This window comes from Schistocerca piceifrons, chromosome 1 (assembly GCF_021461385.2).
Source record: "Schistocerca piceifrons isolate TAMUIC-IGC-003096 chromosome 1, iqSchPice1.1, whole genome shotgun sequence".
Lineage (NCBI taxonomy): Eukaryota > Metazoa > Arthropoda > Insecta > Orthoptera > Acrididae > Schistocerca > Schistocerca piceifrons.
In genome coordinates this window covers 1,233,255,582-1,233,276,631 of record NC_060138.1, presented here as the reverse complement: position 1 = coordinate 1,233,276,631, position 21,050 = coordinate 1,233,255,582, and the positions used below count along the sequence as shown (strand labels likewise).

General features: G+C 39.7%; 1 protein-coding gene across 2 annotated transcripts in view; it reads right to left on the bottom strand.

Moving 5' to 3' along the window:
- The window catches only part of LOC124781950 (E3 ubiquitin-protein ligase RNF123-like), a 162,549-nt gene that overhangs the window by 100,389 nt on the left and 41,110 nt on the right, over positions 1 to 21,050 (bottom strand). For both annotated transcript variants that reach the window (XM_047253902.1, XM_047253903.1), the window contains exons 9-10: positions 19,236 to 19,393; positions 19,018 to 19,154 (exon numbers count right to left, since the gene is read on the bottom strand). In XM_047253902.1, the coding sequence (XP_047109858.1) occupies positions 19,018 to 19,154; positions 19,236 to 19,393 (295 nt within the window). The remainder of the gene's footprint in view (positions 1 to 19,017; positions 19,155 to 19,235; positions 19,394 to 21,050) is intronic.

The window sequence follows — 21,050 nt, the reverse complement described above, 5'->3', positions numbered from 1 at the left end:
GAGAGTAGAATGTGGCACTCTGCGGAATTCACAGTCTTTGAACGTGGTCAGGTAATTGGGTGTTACTTGTGTCATACGTCAGTATGCGAGATTTCCACACTGCTAAACATCCCTTGGTCCACTGTTTCTGATGTGACAGTGAAGTGGAAATCTGAAGCAACACTTACAGCACAAAACCGTACAGGCCGACCTCGACTGTCGACTGACAGAGACTGCCGGCAGTTGAAGAGGATCGTAATGTGTAATAGGCAGATATCTATCCAGACAATCACACAGGAATTCCAAACTGCATCAGGATCCACTACAAATACTATGACAGTTAGGTGGGAGGTGAGAAAACTTCGATTTCATGGTCGAGCAGCTGCTCATAAGCCACACATCACACCGGTAAATGCCTAACAACACCTCGCTTGGTGTAAGGAGCATAAACATTGGACGACTGAACAGTAAAAAAATGTTGTGTGGAGTGACGAATCACAGTACGTAATGTGGCGATCCGATGGCAGGGTGTGAGAAAGGCGAACGCCCGGTGAACATCATCTGCCAGCGTGTGTAGTGTCAACAGCAAAATTCAGAGGTGGTGGTGTTATGGTGTGGTCACATTTTTCAAGGAGGGGGTTTACACCCTTTGTTGTTTTGCATGGCACTATCACAGTACAGGCCTACATTGATTTTTTAAGCACCTTCTTGCTTCCCACTGTAGAAGAGCACTTTTGGGATGGCGATTGCATCTTTCAACACAATCGAGCACCTGTTCACAGGGCACGGCCTGTGACAGAGTGGTTACACGACAATAACATCCCTGTAATGGACTGGCCTGCACAGAGTCCTGACCTGAATCATATACAACACCTTTGGGATGTTTTGGAACACCGACTTCATGCCAGGCCTAACCGACTGACATAGATACCTCTCCTCAGTACAGCAGTCTGTGAAGAATGGGGTGCTACTCCCCAAGAAACCTTCCAACACCTGATTGAACGTATGCCTGCGACAGTAGAAGCTGTCATCAAGACTAAGGATGGGCCAACACCATAATGAATGTCAGCATTACCGTTGAAGGGAGCCACGAACTTGTAAGCCATTTTCAGCCAGGTATCACATAGCGTATTTTATAATTTTGTGTGATTGGTGCTTTTAATTCTTTTTTAATTAATGTGGAATAGTACAATGTTTAAATTTGAATCTTTCTGCTATGCTATACTCGAGCTTGTACTCATGTTTATTATATATTTGATCAGGTTCATTCGCTGTTACAATTTACGTTCATTGAACTCTGATGTCAACTTCATGTTTTGCTGAATGGTAACTTTTGGGGAGTTATTTGGTTATACTGTGTTTCCGGCAGTTGACTGAAGTTTAATTTTTGGCTGAATATTGTATCTGTTTCTCATCTTTGGCACTGGGGGGGCAGGGGAAGGGGAAAAATTATGACATGAAGTGTTAGTGTCAGATATCATGCTTTCACATTTATAGGTTTGTATAAATTTTGTAATGTTCTTATTTCATTTCCTTAGGAATTTTAAAATTTTTTATAGTGTTTCATATTCTGTCATTAACTTCATTTCAATTTTATTTGGTGGAAAAACATGTTGCTACTACTAACCTATACTTGAATATAAACCATAATCTATTGTCATTTTGTAATTTGAGAACACTTTTCACAAAAAGTGAAACTAGTTTTTCATTTGTGCTTATGTAAAGAACTCGTGTACCTGTTAGCAACATTTTCCAGCTAATTACTCTCATGATATAAATGATTTTGTAAAACATATTGTTAGCGAACCTATTTTGTGAAGTTCAGTACTAAAAATTAAGGACAAAGTAAAACATAAAGTCAAAGTGTGGGATGGGAGGGGCAAATTAATATTTCATTGTGTACAATTATTTTGTAAATGCCAACAAATTTTTGATTGTAATCCTTAAATTTTCTGTCTGTAATAATGATGGGACTAAGTTAGATTACATTTCACTTTACTAGATAAATTCATTGTGACTTGGCATTACAGAGTACATTGTGTGTATTTAATAACATATGATGTAGATTATTGGTACTTTTATGGAAACATGGCTATAGGAAGACACAATGATAATGCGCTTTTGCTGATCAGATACAGGATTATTTCACAGTAATTATTAATTTCAATGTAATGAACACAGTACTATAGAACTAACTATATTTATGTGGGCAGTAAATACAGTGTGGTCATTACTATTCATTTTATGCAAATTTTAAATCATTGGATAAATATTTTGCTAACTAAGGAATTAAGTTACATAATGTTCAACTTGTGATGTATGCAGTAGAAAGGTTTCAGTGTGTTAATGTAAGTAAAACTTTTGACATGTTACTATGATGACACAGTTCATGCAAAACTTATACTATACGTGATTCATTCCTGCATTGTAATTATTTTCACTAACACTTTTATTAATTACGTACCATTATAATGATATATGTGAACTGTCTTGCATGCTGATCTGCTATTGATAATCTGTAACAATTACCTTGGAGAATGAGATTCCAGTTAAGATGACTGGTAATTAATTAAGCTGCCATTAACACAATAATTAGTATAATTATAGAACTTAACTAATATGCAATGCTAAGTAAGCATAATTATTAATTATAGGATGTAAAAAAGGAAAATAAATGAAAATAAGTGCAAAACCAGTAGACATTCTAATAGTCCAAGTGTACATGCCAACATCAGATCACGATGACGAAGAAGCGGAGAAAATGTATGATGAAATAGAAGACATCATTCAGTCTGAAGGAACAGGAAAAGTAAATACCATAATCATGTGTGACTGGAATAGTGTGGTTGGACAAGGCAATGAAGCAAACATTGTTGGACAATATGGATTAGGAAACAGAAACAACAGAGGAGGAATGCTAGTGGAATTCTGTCACCGAAATAATTTGGTGGTGATGAACACTTGGCTCAAGAAAAGGAAGAGTAAACTGTACACATGGAAGAGCCCAGGAGATATGAACAGATATCATATAGACTATATACTTGTCAAACAGAGGTTTAGGGGCAGTGTGAAGGACGCCGAGACAATGCCGGCTGCCGACATCGACTCGGATCACAACCTTTTGGTTGCAGATATCAGCACAAGGCTGAAGAAGATCCAACAGCATGGGAGGAGAAAACAGAGATCGGACTTGGAAAAGCTAAGAGAGAATAACTTGGCAGTAAGAGAATCGTTAGAGAAAAAATTTAACAAAGTGAGACACAAAAAGTGCAAGTGTGGAAGATCAGTGGCAAAATGTTAAAATGGTTTTGTTAAATACTCTGAAGATTGAGTTGGGAGGGAAACAAAGAGAGCGAGAAAACCCTGGATCACCAATGAGATACTGGAGAAGATGGAGGAAAGGAGGAAGTGTAAAAATGTTAATGAAGAAGAATACAGAAGACTTAACAACGCCCTCAGGAGAGAAACAGACAAAGCGAAGGAAAAGTACTTAGAAGAAATGTGTGACAAAATAGAAGAACTACAAAGAAGAGGAAGGTACGACCTCATGTACCAGAAAACAAAGGAACTGGGAGAAGGAGAGAACAAAAGTGTAAGGACGTTCAGAATAGAAGATTCTAGAGGACAAGTGGTTACTGAACAAGTGGAAGTGCTGAAAACATGGGAAGAATATATAAGGAAACTATATGATACAGAACATCGTCCAGATGACATCGACATAGAGCCAGAGGAAGCTATTGACGAAGATGAAAAAGGGCCCAGTATACTGACAAGGGAAGTAAAGAAGGCGATAAAGGACATGAAGAGTAGGAAAGCTACAGGGGATGACGACATACCAGTGGATTTGCTTAAAGAAATCGGAAATGAAAGTTTGAAAGTTCTGACACAACTCATAAACAGAATCTATGAAACTGGAGAATGGCCTGAAGACTTTTTGGACGTCACAATGGTTACTCTTGAGAAGAAAAAGCAAGCCAAGAATGGTTGTGATTATAGAACAATTAGCCTGATATCGCATGTGGCAAAGTTCATTGCAAGAATACTAAACAGATGGTTGGAAAACAAAATTGAAGAAGTTATGGGAGAGAACCAGTTTGGCTTCAGGAAAGGAAAAGGGACCAGAGACACCATTGGCATTATGAGGAAATTGTCAGAAAGAGTTTTGGCCGTTAATGAAGTTTGCACTTGTTTTATAGACTGGCAGAAGGTCTTCGACAGAGCCAATTGGAATATATTGATGAACATCCTTAAGGAAAAAGGAATTAACTGGAGAGAGACTTCTAACAAGGGAACCTCCCCATCGCATCCCCCTCAGATTTAGTTATAAGTTGGCACAGTGGATAGGCCTTGAAAAACTGAACAAAGATCAATCGAGAAAGCAGGAAGAAGTTGTGTGGAACTATGAAAAAATAAGCAAAATATACAAACTGAGAAGTCCATGCGCAACATAGGCAAAATCCAGGTGATCGTAAGCGCAGTATCGCCGTGGTCCCGTGGTTAGCGTGAGCAGCTACGGAGCGAGAGGTCCTCGGTTCAAGTCTAGCCTCGAGTGAAAAATTTACTTATTTATTTTCGCAAAGTTATGATCTGTCCATTCGTTCATTGACGTCACTGTTCACTGTAATAAGTTTAGTGTCTGTGTTTTGCGACCGCACCGCAAAACCGTGCGATTAGTAGACGAAAGAACGTGCCTCTCCAATGGGAACCAAAAACATTTGATCACAAGGTCATAGGTCAACCGATTCCTCCACAGAAAAACACGTCTGATATATTCTATATGACACTGGCGACGGCATGTGCGTCACATGACAGGAATTTGTTGTCGACCCACCTAACTTGTACACTTGGCGAATGGGTAAAAAGATTTTTCTACCTTGCCCGATTTAAGTTTTCTTGTGGATGTGATAATCACTCCCAAAAAACTGATGAGAACATAATAGTTTGTCACATAAACTGAAAATAAAAAATTAAACTTTTCACTCGAGGGAAGACTTGAACCAAGGACCTCTCGTTCCGCAGCTGCTCACGCTAAACACGGGACCACGGCACTCCTGACCTCAAATATTCTTTGATGTTGCCTATCTTGCGCATGGACTACTCAGTTTATATATTTTCCTCATTTTTTCATAGTTCCATACAACTTCTTCCTGTTTTCTCGATTGATGTGTGTTCAGTTTTTCAAGGCCTATCCACTGTGCCGACTTATAACTAAATCTGAGGGGGGTGCGATGGGGAGGTTCCCTTGTAAGGAACTTGTACCTGGGACAAAGGGGAAAGGTATGACTGAACTATGGAGAAATGAACAGTGTGGAAATAGGAAGGGGAGTGAGACAAGGATGTTGTCTGTCGCCAAGTCTCTTCAACCTGTATGGAGAAATGCTGGTGAGAGAAATGCTGAAAGGATGCGGAAACTTCAAAGTAGGAGGACATCTCATCAACACCATCAAGTATGCAGACGAACTGGTAGTGCTTGCCAAAAATCAGAGACAGCTGCAACACATGATGAGCAATTTGGTGGAAAAGGGAAGAAAATACAGCATGGAAATCAACACCGAAAAATCAAAAGTGATGCGCATATCAAAACATGAGAAACACTTGAAGATAACTGTTGACAATCGGGAACTGGAAAATGTGAATCAGTTCAAGTACCTGGGAAGTTTTATCACAAAAGATGCCCACTGCACAAACGAAATCCGAGCAAGAATCGTCATGGCCAAAGCTGCTTTCAACAAGAAGAGGACTCTGCTGACCAGCAAGTTGAGTTTGGCATTGAGGAAAAAACTGACAAAGTGCTACATTTGGAGCATTGCACGGTATGGAGCAGAGACATGGACCATGAGAAAAAAGGAGAGAAAATACTTAGAGAGCTTTGAAATGTGGTGCTGGGGGGAGAATGGAAAAGATCAAGTGAATGGATCGTGTAAAAAATGACGATGTACTGCGAAGAGTAGGAGAGAAGAGAAGTATTCACAGAAAGGCCAACTGGATTGGACATGTAATTAGACATGAGGAACTCATACATGTTGTCATCGAATGGAAACTCAGAGGAAACGCAGGACAAGGAAGAAGAAGAATTCAACATCTGGACGACATGAAAGATGGATGGAGATACAACAAACTGAAGGAAAAAGCTGAAGACAGGGAACAGTGGAATCAAAAATTCTCCATACGAATACATGAACCTGCCACTAGGCAGAATACTACATAATAATAATAATAATAATAATAATAATAGTAATAATAAAGGAAAGAAATGGTTTACCCCTGTAAGACTGATCTGAATTTCATGATATTTATGCATATACTTACCGTTTTACTATTTCTTACTATACAGTCATTTTGTTGTTTTGTTGGTTGAGGATTGCTACTGTGTTAGGTAGTGGAAAGGGGAGTTTTTTGACTTAGCATTTATGTTGCAAATCAGTTTTTAATGAAACTCTGTATACAATATTCTCTCCAACTTCAATATTAGGTGTGTATACACAGACAAGAAAAAAAATTCCTGGGTTTTCCCAGATTTCCTAATTAAAAATACACTTTTTCTCAGGTGAAAATACACTTTTTCCCCACATGAAAACTCACTATAACCCAAGTGAAAGTACATTTTTTCTAAGTTAAGTGACAACATACTTTTCCTTGCAGCTGTGAAACTTATCAATCTTTTGAAAAGTGAAGGTTTTATACACTGGAATAGACTTTCCCAGCACTTTAGGAAACGAAACTCAGCAAAAAACGACACATTTTGGAGACATCTTTGATGCACGGCATTTTCTTATAATACGAAAGTATGAACAAAAATTCCAACGCACTGAAACAGATAATGGCACTGTGCGATGTGCTTTCGTCAGCCAATCATCACCCATGCCACATGGACTCGCCAGACAATGATGGCAGGAATTCAGAACATACAGCACGTCATGTAGTCAGCCCATAGCAACATCACTGTTAAGCAGACAAACACACAAATAGGAAGAGTTAATGGTTTAAATTAATGTACTTACAGTATAGCTACAAGAAAAGCTAAGCTTCCACATATAATATTGGTTGTCAAAAATTTTTTGCTGTTTTGCTTTCAGGGGGTGCAGTTTGGCAAGATCCTAAGAGCACAGCTTAAACTGCGGCACACGAATATTTCTGACAAGCACAGTTATAAATACCACTGCTGTGCACCGAACTTTTTTTTGGGGGGGTTCCCTGGCTGTCTACATGAACCGTTGAGCACTTCAACTTTTCCATAGAAAAGCCAATTACATATGAAATCGCTACAGAAATCAGATCATACTTTTTTGCCTTCATTACTGCATAATTTGTTATTTATGAAAGAACTAAAATACATAAGGAAAACTAACCTTGAAGCTTGATCTTTTTTAACATGTGTTACCCTTCAAGACATAAAACACAAATGTGCCATTAAAATTTTAAGTGCTGACGTAAGTGACTAATCTTCTGGGCCTGAAATTTTTCTAAGTGGTTGATCCTCGAAGTGATCAACTATGAATGAGAGCCGACTGCTCCATGGTTTAACAAATTCATCACACATTCTCACACATAACATAATTCACTTTGTGTAAAAGTCAATTTACTTTGAAAGTAAAACTTCTGAAATCACCATACACAATATTTTCCCACAACCTATTAGAAATGTAAACAGTTGTTAAGTCATGCTCATCAAAAATAGTTTGTTGTTAAGAAGTATTGCACAGTCTTTGTCCTGAAGCCTCGGACACATTTTGCACTTGGCACATACTTGTGTGTACTGTGGGCTTTGCTATTCTATTATTTACAAGATTTTGAACTTGGCTCCATTTCAGCAACTGTCTATGCAAAAACCTCGATAAACTGGAAGTAACAGCCAGTCACTTGCAAAGTACAGGTTTATTAAACCTTGATCATGGTTTCATCTGTTTTAAAACTGTCTTCTTCAGAAGGTATTGTAATTAGAATCGCATATTATCTATACGCAATGTGGGAGTCACAGGCTGTCTTGTACATACGAGAGTCATCCATTTAATCACCATCTAAACAATAGAAAATTCAGGATGGAATGTAACAACATTATGAATATGATAGGTGCTACTTATCATATGGCAGAGCTGCTTCACCGCAGATAGGCACAACAAAAAGACTGTCGCAAAATAAGCTTTCGGCCAATAAGGCCATTGTCAAAAATAGACAACACTCTCTCTCTCTCTCTCTCTCTCTCTCTCTCTCACACACACACACACACACACACACACACACACACAGTCTGTGGCAGCTGAAGCCATACCATAAGCAGCAGCAGCAGTGCATAATGGGAGAGGCAACTGGGTAGGGTAAGGAGGAGGCTGGGGTGGGAAGGGGGAAGTATAGCAGGGTAGGGGAGGGGGACGGTGAGTACTGGTGGGTAGTGTGCAAGGACAATGCACAGAGATGATAGGGAATCAAGGTGCAGTCGGGAGCTTACACGGAGAGTGGAGAAAAAGTGGGTGGAGGGTACAGGAAAAGGAAAGAAGTAAAAAGTGTGTGGGTGGAATAAAGGGCTGTGTAGTGCTGAAATGGGAACAGGGAAGGAGCTGATGGGTGAGGGCAATGACTAACTAAGGCTGAAGCCAGGAGGGTAACAGGAATGTAGGACATATTGCAGGGAGAGTTCCCACCTGCGCAATTCAGAAAATCTGGTGTTGGTGGGAAGGATCCATATAGTACAGGCTGTGAAGCAGTCATTGAAATGAAGACTGTCATGTTTGGGGTTAGGTTCAGCAACAGGGTGGTCCAGGTGCTTCATAGCCACAGTTTGTCAAAGGCCATTCATGCACACAGACAGCTGTTGGTTGTCATGCCCACACAGAATGCAGCACAGTGGTTGCAGCTTAGCTTGTAGATCACAGGACTGGTTTCACAGGTAGCCTTTCCTTTGATGAGGCATTACCTACAAACAAATCCCGGGTATGGCCAAGGGCACCCGCACGGCACCATCCTATGTCAACCTATTCATGGGCCATCTAGGGGAATCCTTCCCAAAAACCCAGAATCCTAAAACCCTAACCGGGTTCAGATTGATTGATGGCATCTTTGCTACCTGGATCAAAGGTGAGGACACCCTATCCACATTCCTCCAGAACCTCAACAACTTCTCCCTTACTTGCTTCCAACCCAACAAGCCATCTTGCTAGATGTTGCCCTCCACCTCAAAGGTGGGTACATCAGTACCTCCGTCCATTTCATACCTAATAATCACCAGCAATACCTCTCCTTCGACAGCTGCCGCCCATTTCCAACCGAGAAGTCCCTTCTGTACAGCCTAGCCACCCCTGGTCGTCGCATCTGCAGTGAAAAGCAGTCCCTCTCGAAATATACCGAGGGTCTAACTGAAGCCTTCACTGACTCTAATTATCCCTCCAACCCTGTACAAAAACATATCTCCTGTGCCTTATCTTTCCAGTCTCCCACCATCTCCCTAACTCCCACCGTCCAGCCACAGAGGCGCATTACCCTCATAACTCAGTACCACCCAGGACTGAAGCAACTGAATTACATTCTCCACCAGGGTTTCGATTACCTCTCGCTGTGCCCTGAAATGAGAAATGTCATACCCACTATCCTTCCCACCCCTCCCACAGTGGTATTCCGCTGTCTACCGAACCTACACAATATACTTGTCCATCCTTACACAATTTCAGCTCCCAATCCCTTACCTCAAAGCTCATACCCTTGTAATAGACCTAGATGCAAGACCTGTCCCATACATCCTCCCACCACCACCACCACCCACTAAGTCGGGTTACTAATATCACCTATCCCATCAAAGGCAGGGCTACCTGTGAAACCAGTCATGTGATCTACAAGCTAAGCTGCAACCACTGTGCTGTATTCTGTGTGGGCATGACAATCAACAAGCTGTCTGTCCGCATGAATGGCCACCGACAAACAGTGGCCAAGAAACAAGTGGACCACCCTGTTGCTGAATACCCTGCCAAACAGGACATCCTTCATTTCAATGACTGCTTCACAGCCTATGCCATACGGATCCTTCCCACCAACACCAGCTTTTCTGAATTGCACAGGTGGAAACTTTCCCTGCAATACATCCTATATTTCTGTAATCCTCTTGGCCTCAACTTTCGTTAGTCACTGCCCTCGCCCATCCAGCCCCCTCCCTGTTCCCATTCCAGCATTACAAAGCCATCATTCCACCACCAAATCCAGTCTTTTTATTTCTCTCCTTTTCCACTACTTCCCCCACCCCTCCCCCTTCCATCTGTCTAAACTGCAGCACTTCACCGTCTGCCACCCCCACCATACTATCCCTCCCCCTCCACACCTGAGCCTCCTCCTTACTACCACCCAGTCGCCATTTCCATCATGCAATAGTGCTGCTGCTTGCAGTGTGCTTTCAGTTGTGTGTGTGTGTGTGTGTGTGTGTTGTTAATAAAGTCCGTAACGGTCGAAAGCTATAACGGTGAGAGTCTTGTTGTTGTGCCTATCTGTGACTCGGCATCTTTGCTATATGGAGAGTAGCAACTTTCTTTCTCATAATGTTGTTATATTCTATCCTGGATTTTCCATTGTTTGATTCCTTCCTTTGATGGGTTAGGTGATGTCTGTGAATGGACTGGAGTAGAAAAGTAGATGGTGGTGGGAGTATGTATGGGACAGGTCTTGCATGTAAGTCTGTTACACAGATATGAGCCATAAGGTAAGAGGGTGGGACGAGGGGTCTTGTAGGGATGGGCGAGTATAATGTATAGGTTCGGTGGACGGCAAAACACCAGTGTGGGAGAGGTGGGAAGAATAGTAGGCAGGACATTTCTCATTTCTGGGCATGACAAGAGGTAATCAAAACACTGGCGGAGAATGTAATTCAGTTGTTCCAGTCCTGAGTGGTATTGAGTTACGAGGGGAATGGTCCTTTGTGGCTGGACAGTGAGACTTTGGGAGGTGGAGGGAGGCTGGAAAGATAATGCATGGGAGATTTGTTTTTGTATAAGGTTGGGCTGATAATTACGGGAAAGCTGAAGTCCTCGACGGTTCATGTAGTCAGCCAGGGAACCCAAAAAAAGTTTGGTGCACAGCAGTGGTATTTATAACTGTGCTTGTCAGAAATATTCGGCTGCTGCAGTTTAAGCTGTGCCTAACCCCCCCCCCCCCCTCCCCCCCTCCGCCATCGAAAGAAAAACAACAAAACATTTTTTATGACCAATATTATATGTGGAAGCTTAGCTTTTCTTGTAGCTATACTCTAAGTATATTAATTTAAACCATTAACTCTTCCTATTTGTGTGTTTGTCTGCTTAACAGTGATGTTGCTATTGGCTGACTACATGACGTGCTGTATGTTCCGAATTCCTGCCATCATTGTCTGGCGAGTCCATATGGCATGAGTGATGATTGGCTGATGAAAGCAACTGCACAGCACAATTATCTATTTCAGTGCGTTAGAATTTGTGTTCATACTTTCGTATTACAAGAAAATGCCGTGAATCAAAGATCTCTCCAAAATGTGTCATTTTCTGCTGAGTTTCGTTTCCTAAAGTGCTGGGAAACTCTATTCTGGCGTATAAAACCTCCGTATATTTTGAGAGGAACCACTCATCACTGCAGATGCGATGATCATGGATGGCTAGGCTGTATGGAAGGGACTTCTTGGCATAGAACGGGTGAAACTGTCGAAGGAGAGGTATTGCTAGTGGTTAGTATGTTTGATATGAACAGAGGTAATGATGTTTGAGATAAGGTTCAAGATCTACGAAGGTGGCTTGTTGTGTTGAGTAGGATCAGGTGAAGTGAATGGCTGAGAGCTGCCGAGTTTCTGGAGGAAGGTGGGTAGGGTGTCCTTACCCTCGATCCAGATCGCAAAAATGTCTTCAATGAATCTAAACCAGATGAGTGGTTCAGGGTTGGCATAGGATGGCGCCATGCGGGTGCCCATATCCGTCCCCGGGTGCCCATATCCGTCCCCCAGATTATAGTAGGTCATGGTGACCAGGTAGGAGATTGTTGAGATCCAAGACCTGTCCCATACATCCTTCCACCAGCACCTACTCCAGTCCAGTCAAAAATGGCTCTGAGCACTATGGGACTTAACATCTATGGTCATCAGTCCCCTAGAACTGAGAACTACTTAAACCTAACTAACCTAAGGACATCACACAACACCCCAGTCATCACGAGGCAGAGAAAATCCCTGACCCTGCCGGGAATCGAACCCGGGAACCAGGGTGCGGGAAGCGAGAACGCTACCGCACGACCACGAGCTGCGGACCCAGTCCAGTCACAAAACTCACCTATCCCACCAAAGGCAGAGCTACCTGTGAAATCGGTCATGTGATCTACAAGCTAAGCTGTAACCAATATGCTGCATGCTATGTGAACATGACAACCAACAAGTTGTCTATGTGCATGAATGCCCACCAACAAACTGTGGCCAAGAAACAAGTGGACCACCCTGTTGCTGAGCACACACACAAACACGACATTCTTCATTTCAATGACTGCTTCACGGCATGTGCCTTACGGATCCTTCCCACCAACACCAGCTTTTCTTAGTTGCGCAGGTGAAAACTCTCCTTGCAATATATCCTAAGCTCCCATAACACTCCCAGCCCCAGTCTTTGTTAGTCATTGTCCTTACCCATCAGCTCCTCCCCGTTCCCATTCCAGCACTACACAGCTCTCTATTCCACCCCACACACCTTTTACTTCTCTCCTTTTCCGCTACCCCCCACCTCTTCCCCACTCTCCGTCTAAGTTCCCAACTGCACCTAGCTGCCCCATCCTCTCTCCACCTCCTCCCTGCATGTTGTCCAGCAGCACTCACTGTCCCACACCCCTACCCTGCTATCACTTTCCCCTCCCCACCTCAGCCTCCTCTTTAACCCCACCCAGTTGCTTCTCCCATCATGCACTGCAGCTGTTGCTCTTAGTGTGGCTTCAGCGGCCCCAGACAGTGGTCATGTGTGTGAGTTTCATTTGCATGAGCGTGACTGTGTGTGTGTGTGTGTGTGTGTGTGTGTGTGTGTGTGTGTGTGTGTGTCAGAGAGAGAGAAAGAGAGAAAGAGAGAGAGAGAGAGAGAGAGAGAGAGAGAGAGAGAGAATATGTGTCTATTGTTGACGAAGGCCATTGGCTATCTCCACTATATGGTGAGTAGCAACTATTCTTTTCATAATATTGTAACTACAATTTAAAAAATACATGATTTAGCACTTGTAAATCATATATTTTAAATGGTGATTAAGTGGAGGATGTGCATGTAAAAGACAGTCAATGACTATCACATTGGATACGCAATATGTGATTCTATGCACAATACCTTCTGAAAAAGACAGTTTTACAACTGTTGAAACCATGGTCAAGGTTTAATAAACCTGTGTCTTCCAACTGGTTGGCTGTTATTTCCAACCCACTGAATTTCTTGTTCATGTTTTATTGTTGCAAAATTATTCTGTAGTAGCCAGCAAAAAATAAAATTCTTTGTTAGAGTATAAGTTCTTACCACTCAAAACTACAAAAATTTAACTGAAAACCAAAATAATGAAGAATTCCCGAAATTCTAAAAATTCACAGGTTTTTCCCAAGTGAAAAAATTCCCGAATCTTTCCCACATTTCCCAGTTGTCTGACAGCATATAGGTGCAGCTTTTATATGAGAGAGACATTTACTGCTGCTATGCCTAGGCTAGTCACCAGTTCAGATTTACTATAGTAATTTTAACAACAACATAAGAAAAGTAAGTTTTTTGTGGATGGCTAAGTAGTTTTTTTCAAGTCATTCATTTAATTATGCTTTCTTAACTCTCATTTCGCTACTGGAAGTGAGGAGCCCTGTGCACTATAACTGAGCTTGATGTGGATTACCAGTTCATTCTGTCATATATTTTAGTGAAATTTCAATACTTATTATTAATTGTCTTGGAAATTGTGATTGTCATGAAGTGTTTTGCAAAACTTTTAATTGTTATGGGTAAAACTACGGACAGGGAGGGGTGTTACTTTATGGTTTCTTCTATTGCACTGATGAAAATAATGACTAATGGAAGAATACTGAAATAATTGTTATATTGGAAACAGAGAGCTAAGTGAAAACTTTTGTACTGTGTAATGGCTGTTTTTGCTTGTCCCATGTCTGTTTTATGGCATTTGTTGACCATTGGAGAAGAATAGCTAAGTAACACTTTGGACTTTGAAATTCCATGAAAATTTTGTAAGAAAAGGATTAGTGAAGTAATATCTATTCTTATCCGAACCTGAATGAACCAATATTGAGTAATAGGGTTCAGAATGTTGTCTCCATTATGATGATGATCAGGTGAACATTGTTTTGCTACTTTCATATTACTGCAATTAAAAGTGATAGGTAATTATGTGGAGATAAAGAAGCATTATGGATTCACTATGATGTGCTACAAGTATGACGACACGCTAGGGAATTCTATGTGAGTTGTTATGTTGACATTGGGGCACATTGAGGCAAATGATGGTTATATGGATTATTGTGCAATTGAATCTCAATGTAGACATGTGTAATGTGCTGCAAATACATAGAAAGAAAGATCCTTTATCATTTAGCAACAATATAGCATTTCAGCAACTGGAAGCAGTTAATTCCATAAATTATCTGGGAGCAGGCATTGGAGTGATTTAAAATGGAATGACCATATAAAGTTAATCGTCGGTAAAGCAGACACCAGACACAGATTCATTGGAAGAATCCTAAGGAAATGCAGTCCGAAAACAAAGGAAGTAGGTTACAGTACACTAGTATGCCCACTGCTTGAATACTGCTTACTGGTGTGGGACCCGTACCAGATAAGGTTGACAGAAGAGATAGAGAAAATCCAACAGAAAGCAGTGCACTTCATTACAGGATCATTTAGTAACCACAATAGCATTATGGAGATGATAGATAAACTCCAGTGGAAGACTCTGTAGGAGAGAGACACTCAGTAGCTCGGTACGGGCTTTTGTTGAAGTTTCGAGAACATACCTTCACTGAGGAGTCAAGCAGTATATTGCTCCTTCCTACGTATATCTCGCAAAGAGACCATGAGGATAAAATCAAAGAGATTACATCCCACAGCTTGCGGAGTACGGTTGTAGATGGAGATGTAGATTGTGATGATGATGATGATGATGATGATGATGATGATATGACTTTGATGACAATATAGCAGGGATTATGAAGATATAGGATTATGAAGCTGTGATTAGGAACTTTGTATTATGGAATGTAGTAGTTCATGTTCGTGCAGTCATGTGGAATGGATTGATAATAAAACATTGGTAAATTTATGGAGGTAATTATTGAAATAATCTGTGACAAGAGAAAATGTAAATGTAGTGGGCAGCTAATTTTAAAAACATGGGAATAAAACAATGTCTCAATTAAACTGTACATTGAGCAGAGATGTGGGATGAAGTTAATATTATTCAATGATGATTAACTGAATTTTTAGTTGTAATGAGAGGTTGTAATTACCATTTACACCATATAACATCAAAAGCAAAATAGAAATGTATGATAATAGACAGAAACTGGATAGTACAATGATGTAATGCGAGTAATGAGGGACTGTTATTACTGATTATGGGGGAATTTGTTTATTGAGCGTAAAATATGACATAAATATTAACTTAGAAAAATAACATATTTTACTTTGTTCATTAAAAAAAGTACACTTCATAATTAGCTACTAATTTGTAATTATATTCTGTGTACATTAGTGTCTAGCTATTAAACAATGGCTGATGAATTCTGCAACAGTAGTGAATCACTGAGAGATCTTGAAATTTGTTTTTGGGTTTTATGAAAACCAGGTTTTCTTGGTAAAAGCAAGAAACGTAGCATTTAAGTTTAATTTATATAATTTTCATTAACTAAACAAAAAACTTACATACATTAAGCACATTTTGCTTTCAGAAATTTTTTACATTTATCAAAATTAACATTGGGCATTTCCATTATTTTTCTGTCAGAATTCTGTTCGCACTTCCATGCTTACAAAATTTGTCAGGGAGAGGAGAGGAGAGGAGAGGAGAGGAGAGGAGAGGAGAGGAGAGGAGAGGAGAGGAGAGGAGAGGAGAGGAGAGGAGAGGAGAGGAGGAGGAGCTATTGTAATGAAACTGGTCAGTGGTACAGACTAGTATACAATCTGACGACCTAACTCATAACTTTAGAATAGAATATGATACCTAGCTCAGAATTATGTAACTTTTTCTCAGATTATAAACTGTGTTCATTCTATAATTTCAATGTATCACCTGTCTGAAACTGTTATTATATTGAATACCGTGCCACTAACTTCAAATTATCATATTATGTACAACTACTTTCCAGAACATATGCAACAACTTGAATCTAACTTTAAAATACTTACGAAATTTCTACAAAACTTTTGTCTGTATAAATTTGTTAAATTGTGTCAAAGAGTCAAGGAGAATGATAGCAGAAAAAACCACTGAATAATTAAAGAGTAAATTAACTTTCTGTGTTAACTGTTTTCAAATGTATTAACTGGTTTTTGATCCAAAACTGTTTTGTTATCTAAATTCTGCTCCTGTTAAACCTGTCACCACATTTTGTAGCAACAAATCCTGTATTCAGACATCAGAAATTTATAACTTTTTCTTATAATACCAATTATGTAATCACTTAAACAACTCTGTCACATATGCTGATTGTTGTATGTCACTTATACAGTGGAGGCAGCACTTGCCAAGGGAGTGCAGTTTTAGCCATAGCTAAGGCAGGTAGTCTGTGTTGGTTGTTGGCAGAAATGTGTAGTGTTTTTGTTTGTCTGATTAATCTGGTGCAACAAATGAAGAGTAATTACAAAATGGTATTTGGGTTATGATAACTGTAATTACCAAAGATCCAGGCAAAGTTACATCTTTCTCCCAGATGAATGTAATTTCACAATTGCTCTTAGTTGCACATTTACCACTTCAGTTTTTCTCTCTTAGTGATTGACATTGGCATTTATTCCTACAGAATCACCTGTAATTTTATGAAGTTCATTATTTGCAATGATTACAATATTTATTATTTCATGACTTTTGAATGGTAGATGTATTACAAAGGGAAGGCATTAACCACTTGATGATCTGGGACATTCCGCATGAAAATCTTCTATACCCATCTCACCTTTACTGTTGCTAGGAATAAATGATGCAGACACTCAGCCAAGAATAGCTTTCTGTCAATGCATGTTAGGGCAGTGTGCTGTGTTTTTACAGTTCTTGGCATGTCCCTTATTCACTGAAGAGGCTGATCATTCACGCGATGGGGCCTTCAATTATCATAACAACCACAGCTGGGCTTGTGAAAAACCTCATGAATTTTGACAAGACAGACATCAACAGAGGTTCAGCGACATTTAAAATCCTTAGTGTATTCAATTCCCATACCCAATCTCGATGCTCTGATGGAGCAAATGGATTTGACAAAATATGGAAAGACTCAGGAGTTTTCCACAATGTACAGTGAAGTACAGAACATAGGATCAGGGGATGCACAAAAGCACGAGGTGATTACTTCAAGTGATTTTTGTAAATGTAAATGTGTTTGGTAAACACAGAATTTTCATTCCATGAGTACTGAATCTTTTCATATATGCAAATGTGTTTGGTAAATGTACCAATTAAGGATTTTTGAACAAACTTAGTGTAATATTTTGATGTTGTTGTTGTGGTCTTCAGTCCTGAGACTGGTTTGATGCAGCTCTCCATGCTACTCTATCCTGTGCAATCTTCTTCATCTCCCGGTACCTACTGCAACCTACATCCTTCTGAATCTGCTTAGTGTATTCATCTCTTGGTCTCCCTCTACGATTTTTACCCTCCACGCTGCCCTCCAATGCTAAATTTGTGATCCCTTGATGCATCAAAACATGTCCTACCAACCGATCCCTTCTTCTAGTCAAGTTGTGCCACAAACTTCTCTTCTCCCCAATCCTATTCAATACCTCCTCATTAGTTACGTGATCTACCCACCGTATCTTCAGCATTCAGCACCACATTTCGAAAGCTTCTATTCTCTTTTTGTCCATGTTTCACTTCCATACATGGCAACACTCCATACAAATACTTTCAGAAACGACTTTCTGACACTTAAATCTATACTCAATCTTAACAAATTTCTCTTCTTCAGAAATGCTTTCCTTGCCATTGCCAGTCTACATTTTATATCCTCACTACTTCGACCATCATCAGTTATTTCGCTTCCCCAAATAGCAATACTCATTTACTACTTTAAGCGTCTCATTTCCTAATCTAATACCCTCAGCATCACCAGAGTTAACTCTACTACATTCCATTATCCTCATTTTGCTTTTGTTGATGTTCATCTTATATCCTCCTTTCAAGACACTGTCCATTCCGTTCAACTGCTCTTCCAAGTCCTTTGCTGTCTCTGACAGAATTACAATGTCATCGGCGAACCTCAAAGTCTTTATTTCTTATCCATGGATTTTAATACCTACTCCAAATTTTTCTTTTGTTTCCTTTATTGGTTGCTCAATATACAGATTGAATAACATCGGGGAGAGGCTGCAACCCTGTCTCACTCCCTTCCCAACCACTGCTTCCCTTTTATGTCCCTCGACTCTTATAACTGCCATCTGGTTTCTGTACAAAATTTTGTATTTTGAAATAGAGAACAAATCCTTAAAGTTTCTGATACTTAATTTATACAACCTGTAGCTTTACATGAATTTAAACTTTCTACACAGGGTTTCCTTTACTCATAAGACTTCAATGTGGACTGTACTATAGTATGATCTACAAAGAAAATATTTAATAGTAAACATGAGGATTGTTATTTACCATAACCAACCAAATTAGTGGCAGATGTAAATTCCATTTTTGTAGTATAATGCAATCAGGTAACATAAACAGCATGGCATATACATTTGCTGGCGGAAGAGTTTCTTCAGTGCCGTAATCACAAGTCACTTAAATGGTAACATAATGCAAAAGTTGCTTGAAACTTTCATTATTATAGCTCACAAATCAAATAGAAAGTAATGTAATAATGTCTACTAATGAAATTATGGACCATACTTGACTGGAGATGAGATTTTCATGCAAGAAGACTCGAAATTTCTTCAGGAATATCTTTCTTGAGGACGGCTGTGTTTCAGTTCCATCTGCATTATCCAGAAGTTTCCCAAGAAAATTAATTTGCACAGCTTCTACACCTACATCAAACAGCAAATGTTACTGAAACATACTGGGGACAAAAATATAAATATAACTACCAAAGTTAGGTAAGAACTGACTTGCTGCAGCTTCCTTAATTTTCTGACAGGCTTGCAAATAATCTTCCTTGTTTCTTTCAACATCTTCATCAACAACATCTGTTTCCCACCACGGGTTTGTCACAACTTGAGCCAAGCCACCTTCGTCCATTGGTTTAACATGGACAAAATTTGCAAATCTGTAAGGAATAGTAGTAAACAATCAACAGTTACACCCACTCTCACTGTATGCCTGATGGAAGATGCAAACAATCAGAAAGCGTAAGCACAAATTAAGAAACAATGGATAATGAAAATTACTAATGCCATTTTCAATTGTATAACACAAATTGAAAATACACTGCAGCACACAGAACAATGAAAGAAAATAGCAAACTACTTGGAAATCATATCAAACCAACCACTGGTATCTCACAGTAATGGGCACACAAACTTCTTAAAAGAACATAAAAGAAAACTGATACTCAAAGGTACTGCCCCTATCATACACAAAAGAAATAAGAAAGCCGTTTAGTTACATAAAAATTGTCACTCTATGACTGTATCATAAGAAAGGAAGATTTTGGTTTAGCAGCTCATTGATAATGAAGCCCTTAAAGATGGTCTTAGCTTAAGTAGCAGTAAGCATTCATAGCAGTAAATCAGTTAAGTAGATATGCAAATGGTAGCAGACATATCTTTACTTACAGTACATGCTTATCCTTTAAAAATACAGCAATACTTATTCTCACTGTACAGTGGTATAGAGTTATTCAGTTTACAAAATCTATTGATATTTGCTAATATTTATTATAAACTTGGAGCAAATAGTCTTCTTTTAACATGTGATATTGGCCATGGGAGTGTGCATTTGTGTGGCTGTGTGTGAATGTGTGTAGTGTTGTTGTTGTGGTCTTCAGTCCTGAGACTGGTTTGATGCAGCTCTCTATGCTACTCTATCCTGTTCAAGCTTCTTCACCACCCAGTACTTACTGCAACCTACATCCTTCTGAATCTGCTTGGTGTATTCATCTCTTGGTCTCCCTCTACGATTTTTACCCTCCACACTGCCCTCCAATACTAAGCTGGTGATCCCTTGATGCCTCAGAACATGTCCTACCAACCGATCCCTTCTTCTTGTCACTTTGTGCCACAAACTCCCCTTTTCCACAATCCTATTCAATACCTCCTCATTAGTTATGTGATCTAACCATCTAATCTTCAGCATTCTCCTGTAGCACCACATTTCGAAAGCTTCTATTCTCTTCTTGTCTAAACTATTTATCGTTCATGTTTCACTTCCATACATGGCTACACTCAATACAAATACTTTCAGAAACGACTTCCTGGCACTTAAATCTATACTCGATGTTAACAAATTCCTTTTTTTCAGAAATGCTTTCCTTCCCATTGCCAGTCTACATTTTATATCCTCTCTACTTCGACCATCAGCAGTTATTTTGCTCCCCAAATAGCAAAACTCATTTACTACTTTAAGAGTCTCATTTCCTAACCTAATTCCCTCAGCATCACCCGACTTAATTCAATTACATTCCATTATCCTCGTTTTGCTTTTGTTGGTGTTCATCTTATATCCTCCTTTCAAGACGCTATCCATTCCGTTCAACTGCTCTTCCAAGTCCTTTGCTGTCTGACAGAATTACAATGTCATTGGCGAACCGTTAGAAAAAGAGCTAGTGTTTAAAAGCTAGTGTGAATGGCATTTTCTGTTGTGTGTTTCTGTGCTCCTACCATTAATCTTCTACAAATGAGTGGTGACCTTTCCCTTAATTTCACACTGATATTATATAACAATTAAGAGAGTAAGAACATTACCCACCCAGATAGCCACGCATG